Below are 7,841 nucleotides of genomic sequence, written 5' to 3' on the forward strand. Positions count from 1 at the left end.
AAAAAAAAAAAAAAAAAGACCCTTGTCTGGAGAGATAGCTCAGCAGTTAAGAGCACTGACTGCTCTTTGAGAGGTCCCGAGTTCAATTCCCAGCAACCACATGGTGGCTCACAACCATCTGTAATGGGATCCGGTGCCCTCTTCTGGTGTGTCAGAAGACAGCCACCAGAAGAGTACTCATATACATAAGATATATATATGAGTACTCTTCTGGTGTAAAATGTATGTATGTATATGTATACAGTGTACTCATACGTAAAATAAGTAAATAAATCTTTTTAAAAAAGTTAAAAAGAAAAGACCCACTACAACAATGTATTTCTTTTTCTTTTTTTAAAAAAATGATTATATTATGTATATAGTGTTTTGCCTGCATGTATGCTTGCAGGCCTGAAGAGGGCACCAGATCTCATAGATGGTTGTGACCCACTGTGAGGTTGCTGGGAATTGAACTCAGGACCTCTGGAAAAGCAGCTATTGCTCTTAACCTCTGAGCCATCTCTCCAGCCCAACAAAGTATTTTGGAGTTAGCACAGTTAACTCAGTGTCAGGCTAGATGGTACACTACCATAATCCCAGCTGTCCAGAGAGGCAGGAGGGTCAAAAGGAGCACCAGCCCAGGCAACTTAGTGAGACTGTTCCAAAATGTCAGAGCCAAAACAGGATCATAGCTCAGCAGTAGAGCCTAGCATACCTGAGGCCCTAGATTTAATCTCTAATTCTGACAAAAAGTATTTCGAAGGGAGAGGTCAGAAGGGAGGGAGCTGGTGGAGTAACATGGCGTCTGTGCTATGGAATGTTCTGAGTAGCCCAGGCAAGTTATCCAGGACTAGACTAATCTTAACCTTAGTTAAGAACTGAACTCCATCTAGGTCTGGGAGAGGTGGGCTCCTGATGTCATGGGTGGGTGTGGCCTCCAGATCACCACCGTGGGGGCTTGCAATGGAAGTGCGATAGATACTGGGACCCCTAGGGACATCTAGGTTTTATTCAGAATGTAGAGCTGCTGCAGAGCGTAAGATCTTTGACGCATTTATGTCTCAGCCAAGCTCTCCTGTCTCACTGGTATAACCATTTCATTTTATTTTGTTAGTGAAAAAATGGGTTTAATTTTATTTTTTTTGTATATGTGTTGGACTGCAGGTGTGTGTGTGTGTGTGATGATGTATGTCTGGAGGTCAGAGGAGTTGGTTCTGGCCTTTATTTCACCTTGTTGAGGCAGGGTGTCTTGTTTCTGCCACTGAGTTGTATACTGCAGACTAAATGATCCATAGGCTTCTGAGTGATTCTGTCTCTGCGTCTCAGTAGGAATACTGGAATTACATATGTGCCCTACAGAATCAAGCTTTTTGCACGAGTCTTGGAGATCAAACTCAGGTTGTTGGGCCATCTCCCTAGCCCTAACCACTACCCTCTTTATTCCATTTCCTTTAGAAGAGGCAGAAGAAGGTTATAAAGTGTCCCAAGTCTCTTGAACCCAGTGGGGCAGTCAAGCCAGAGGCTGCCACACTTGAAAAAAGAAGACAATGGAGGAAGAGTGGCTGCATGACAAAGGGCCAGAGATGCTACTGTTCCCACTCCAATTCTTTGCTGTCCCCTTTTCTTCATATCTAAGAAATACTTTTACCAAAGACCCCATGTTTATTTTTCCAGAGACTTCTGGGCTCACCACTCCATTATAGGAGCCAGGTGGTGTTCACCCTTTATCCTAGGACCGAGGAGGTAGAGGCAGAAAGATCTCTGTGAGCTCCAGGACAGCCAAGACTACATAGACTTTATCTCCAAAACCAAAAGCACCACAAGAAACCTAATTCTTTACAGGGACTAAACTTTAACAAGTGCTATTAGACCCTGGGAGGTTACCAAGGGCAAGAGCAACCGCCTACGATGTTTTGGGAGGCACAGTCTCTTTGTAATCCTAGCTGCCCTGTCCTTAGACCTGCACCTGTGTCTTCTGCCCTCTGTAGAGCTCTGCTCCCCTGTGGTTGCCTTCTAGTCCTGGTTTTCGAAGTTGCTGCATGTTCTGTACTTACATCTAAAGCATCAGACCGAGGACCCACAACTAAGAGAAAGAGGCATCACCCATTCTGGGTGTTAGTTCCTTAGAATGCTGGGCTTTCAAGTGCAGTGTGGCGAAGCAAGCCAGTGCCTCTAATCCCGGCTCATACTGAATCTTGAGAAACTTAATTCCAGAATAGTTATTGCATTGAATTGAGATTTGGCTTGCCTTGTGCAACAGAAGGAGCAAGAGATTGTCATGGTGCAGGGCTTGGTGCAGGCAGAGCTCGTTGGGAAACTTCGGGGACCCAGGGTAAGCTCTTTCTGGGTAATATATTCAGACAGAAACTTAATTTGATAAAGTCTTATTGTCATAGAACTTAGTATGTCCCATGGTTTCCCCACTCTGCTCCCAGCTGGACATGTGCACTCTAGTCCATGTTCTACTCTCTCATATATTCTTTCATCCTTAGGGTGCTCTGTCTCATCTTGATAGACATATCAGACGGTACCTCTCAGTACCTGTATGAGCAGACACTGTAGTGGACTGAATTGAGTCTTTCCCCAAAGCCAGGCAGTGCCTGAGGACATGGTTGTATTTGAAGACAGGATGATTAAGTTGACATGAGGTATTATGTTACAGTATACTCCAATCCTGTAAGTCACATATTTCATTAAAGGACATCAGAACACTATTGGGGGAGGAAGGGGAACAATAAGAACAAAGAGTACAGTTTGGGGTAAGTAAGAATTGTGGAATCAACAAAAAATTATATATGAAAATGTCATAATGAAGGCCAGATATATGGTATAGAAGGTTAAAACACTTGCTTCAGGCACGATGACCTGAATTTGGTCTCCAGAACCCACATGGTGAAAGGAGAAAACTTCTACAAGTTGTCTGCTGACCTCCAAATGTTCATTGTAGCATATATGCGTGTGTTCTGTGTAAGCATACACACTAAAAAACAATTAAAAAATTTAAAAAATAGGATAAGAGGCTTGACACAGCAGTTTAGGGGCATTTGCAGAATACTGGAGTGGAGTTTCTAGCATCCACTGTCAGGTGACTCACAATCCCTTGTAACTCCAGTTCCAGGCGATTTGATGTCCTTTTTCCTGCCCTCTGGACTCCTACACACACACACACACACACACACACACACACACACACACACACACACACATCAATAAAAATAAAAAAAATCATATGGATGTCATAAACCCATTACTTTATATGCTATATATATACACATATGTATATATACACACACATATATACATACACGCATATTCATATATATGAAGAAGAAGAAGGGATGAGCTCAGACACAGATGTACAGAGGGACGACTATAGCACAATATACAAACCAATTAAATGCCTCAGGAGAAACCAACCCTGACATGTGACTTTGAACTTTCAGCCTCTACAACAGTGGGAAAATGTATCTATGCCGTCGAAGCCACTGATCTGTGGGGCTTTGTTACAGCAAATGAGTACTGACTGTCACCCTCAGTGTCCATCGGTTTGTATACAGTCACACTCCCATATTTCACTCTGTTACCCAGCTCAGACTTGTCCCTCTCCCAAATCTTTGGGACATCATCAACCTCACTCCATCTCTTGGTGGCCTGTCAGTGGGCAGAGGCACTTGCTGCGAAGCCTAACAACCTGAGTTCAATTTGGTCTGAACTCATGGAGAAAACTGACTCTGACCTCTATATGTGCACTGTGACAGGTTTCCCTTGCTATCAAAACAAAAACAACAACAACAACAAAACAAACAAAAACAGAAAACAAACAAACAAAAACAGAAAACAAAAAATCAGAACAAAAAGCAAGCAAACAAAAAATCAGGTAGAAGTTATGGGGATAGAAATGTGATGACATGATATGAAACGTTCACATTTATTTTGGATGTGTGAGTGTGTGTGTCTATCTCTGTCTGTCTCTGTTTCTGTCTCTGTCTCTCTCTGTGTATGTGAGCATGTGTGTATAAATCAGAAGGCACCTTGAAAGAACTGGTTTTCTTCTATCACGTGGACTCCAGGAATCACACTCAGTCTTGTAAACAAACATCTTTGCCTATGAGCTATATCATTGGCCCTTTGGCTTTTATTTTGTTGAGACAGGTTCTCTATAAAGCCCTGGCTGTCCAGGAACTCACTCTGTAGACCAGGCTGGCCTCAAACTCATGGAGAGTCACCTGTCTCTGCCTCCTGAGTGCTGGGATTAAACTCATGTGTAACTTTAGTTTTTTCAAAACCTATTTTTATTTGTTTTTGTTTTTTTGTCTTTCTGAGACAGGGTTTCTCTGTATAGCTTTGGCTGTCCTGGAACTCACTCTGTAGACCAGGCTGGCTTTGAACTCAGAAATCCGCCTGTCTCTGTCTCCCAAGTGCTGGGATTATAGGCGTGTGCGCCACCACTGCCTGGCTCCAAAGCCTTTTTGTTGTTGTTGTTTTTTTTTTTTTCAAGACATGGTTTCTCTGTATAGCTCTGGCCCAAAACCTATTTTTAATGACCATTCTTAAATGCTTTAACCCCCCTTTTAGCCCACCACCCACCAGAGGTAGTGGAAAAGAAAGGATAAGGGGGAAGTGGAGCTGTTTAGAAAGGTTCTTTGGAGCAACTCCCGTCTGTGTTGTCTGGAAATCAGCAGTTCAGTTCACAGGTTAGCAGGGGCAGTTTGATCCACTCGCAAACACTTCATGGATACACCAGCAGTCCAGTTTGGTAGAGTCACGAATCAGCCATGGTGGCACTACCTAGTAGAGACAGCCGCGCCTCGGTACAAGTCAACAAAAGGGAGTAGGAGGAACACTAGAAAAAATTCTTGGGTGTGACTCTGTCAGAGAAGACATGAGACCCACAAGCATTGCAAACTAGCCATCCCAGCAAGCCAAGCTCTGTCTCAGTCACTGGCCATCCAGTCCTATTTATACCCTCCAAACATCATGTGTCCTCCAAGTGTCTTAGCACATGTCTTGCCTCAGCATGTGCACCTGTCTCAGCTGATGTCACTGTGCCAGTCAGCCTGAGTTCATGGAAGCGGCAAAAACAAAACAAAACAAGACAAAAACCAAAACAAAACAAAAATGAAAAAGCTGAGGCAAACGATTAGAAGTGTTTTGGTGTGTTTCTCTCTATGGAGTCCTGACAGAAATGGAGCTCAACTATGCAATGTAAGGTGGACCAATCCATGTGTATTAGCAAAGAATCCACCATGTGTGCTTTCACATGCTTGCTTTAACAGAACATCTTTTCTCTTGTGTCTGTTTCAGCTAAACGTTCCTTTACATGTTTGCCCCAACAAAACACCATCCAACTGATTTTCCTAAGCACCCTTAAGTTTCCACTTCACCCATGTTTCACCATGATCATGATTTTCCTAGGCACCCTTAAGTTTCCACTTCACCCATGTTTCACCATGATCAGCCCCCACTTTGGCTTTTGAAACAGGGTTTTACATAGCTTACTCTGGCTTCTTTATACTGCCAAAGATGACTTTAAAATTGTGACTCTCCTGCCTCCACCTCTCAAGTTCTTTGATTGTAGGTGTTTATCACTACGTTTCACCTAAAACTCTCATTTTCATAGTGCTGGAATTTGAACCTAGGACCTCGAAAATGCTAAGCAAATGCTCTACCATGGAACTGTATACCCAGTGCTGCCCTCACTATTTTTTTTTTTTGGCTTGGAACTGAGGATTGAATTTAGGGTCTCTTGCTTGCTTGGCAGGTCCTCTTTCATTGAACTACATTTCCAACCTTCTTTTTCTATTGAGACAGGGTCTCACTAAGTTGCCCACAATGGCCTTGAACTCACTTTTAAACTTAGCTTGGTCTTGAGCTTATAGTCCCTCCTGGCTAATCTTTCTAAGTGTTGAGAGTTGTAGTGATGAGTGGCCATTTTTGGCTGTTTTGCTTGCTCTCACCATGCACACACTTAGCACTCTGTTACTTATTTAGGCTGAATGGATGTGTTTAAGAATGATATTATTTCTGTGTCTGTTTAAGCAAGTGTATATGTGTGCAAGTATGTATGGAGGCCAGCAGAGGGCACTGGATTCCCCAGAGCTGGAGCTTCAGCGATTGTGAGCTGCCTGCTGTGGCGCTGGGAACTGAAACCCAAGTACTCTGGAAGAACAGCAAGTGCTCTTAACCACAGAGTCACCGTCTTTCTAGTTTCCCCTCCTCCTTCTCTTATGTGAGTCCTGGGGATAAACTCAAGTCCTTATGCCTGGCAAGCATATACTCCATTGTGCTTATCATTTAACTTTAAAATTAGCACTTTAGTAACCACACATATCTACCGTTAGTGAGTATTCATTGTGCATGTGTGATGATTTGTGATGTTGAAAGTAATAGGTTGAGACAGCATATATACACAGTTCTTTTTACTATTGATATATAGGTCTTATTTCCCAATCATTTAGAAAATCAATCACCCTGCTTAGTCGCCTCTAAAATTTTTATTTAGTTTATTTATTCCACAACACCATACATTAATATTATAGCAAATAAAAAGGAAAACATTCACAGTAAAATTTCACAATATATGAATGGGAACAGAAATATAAACATAAATTCCAAAGAAAACAATCATGATAATACTTTATATTAAAAATGCTATTTCATCTAAACTGATTAGGGCCTCTAGTCTCTTGAGGATGGGGCAGGGGTGGGGGGCGGGGAAATAAAATATGGAGTGTAAAAAAAATAAAGTAAAAAAAAAACCCAACCCAAGCCAAACCAAACCAAATGGCATTTCCTGGAACTAGTTAGTATTTATGAGGCCCTCCATACATTTCTGTAATGCTTTTGTGCTCTGTGTGTACCAGACTCAAAAATTCTTAGCTAGGTTACGAGTACTCAGCGACTGCCATAGCAGCTTTCATACCCAAAGGTTATTCCCCTTATTGGGGGTTAACTGGAATTCCAAAAATGCCTGGATTTGTCACAGGACAGATACTTAGGACTTGTTCTTGATCACCCTCTGGATAGGAACTTGCTGGAGAAAAGAATGGGCGAAATGGATCCGTGTCAGGAATTTTAAGGAATGTATAGATATGGGAGCCATCGCTAAGGTCCCAGAAAGAAACACTGTTTTCTAGCATGTCAAGGAAAATGCCCACTCTATGTAGCCGAGGGTTCACCAGCAGCAGAGTTAAGGGATCAGTGCTGGCAGAATAGACCTTTTTTCCCCTCACACCCACGGTCCAGAAGCCATTTTTTTCAGACAAATAAATAGCCTTTTTTCGATTAATGGACTCTTTGCAAATGCCTATATCCCATTCTTTGCTGGTCCCCACCACTACCTCCCAGTAATGGCGGCCCGAAGTGAACCGGGAAGAGCCCAGGACACAAGGGGAGGGATGGAATCTTTCTGCACATTTCTTTCGGTCTTGCTTCTGAGGCGTATAGTAGACACTCAGCAGGTCATCAGAGATGATGAGGTGGTTCTGGGCTGTGTCCACATCCAAGGTCATCTTTACTATGTAAAGAAAGTCCAATAGTTCAGCAAAGATAAAAAGCCAGCATGGACTCTGTCTTTCATATGTACTGCAAAGGCCATTTATACCTCACTTTTATTTAATTCTACTCCTTTTTAAAGTCACATTTTGTGGAAATTTTTGAGACCTTCCTAGTTAGGTAACATTTTATATAGAATAAAAGTGGTTGCCGGCGGGCATGGTGGCGCACACCTTTAATCCCAGCACTTGGGAGGCAGAGGCAGGCAGATCTCTGAGTTCGAGGCCAGCCTACTCTACAAAGTGAGTTCCAGGACAGCCAGGGCTATACAGAGAAACCCTGTCTCGAAAAACCAAAACCAAAAAAAA

At 42.6% G+C, this 7,841-nt stretch overlaps 1 protein-coding gene across 1 annotated transcript; it reads right to left on the reverse strand.

Annotated features, from left to right (window-relative positions):
• Positions 1–6,465: 6,465 nt before the first annotated feature.
• Positions 6,466–7,497, reverse strand: LOC110299304 (ret finger protein-like 4A). The gene has a single exon (XM_021168976.1). The coding sequence runs from the start codon at positions 7,488–7,490 to the stop codon at positions 6,918–6,920; it is 573 nt and encodes a 190-aa protein (XP_021024635.1). The 5' UTR covers positions 7,491–7,497; the 3' UTR covers positions 6,466–6,917.
• Between the last annotated feature and the right edge of the window lie 344 nt (positions 7,498–7,841).

The sequence above is a fragment of the Mus caroli genome, chromosome 7, assembly GCF_900094665.2.
Source record: "Mus caroli chromosome 7, CAROLI_EIJ_v1.1, whole genome shotgun sequence".
NCBI lineage: Eukaryota > Metazoa > Chordata > Mammalia > Rodentia > Muridae > Mus > Mus caroli.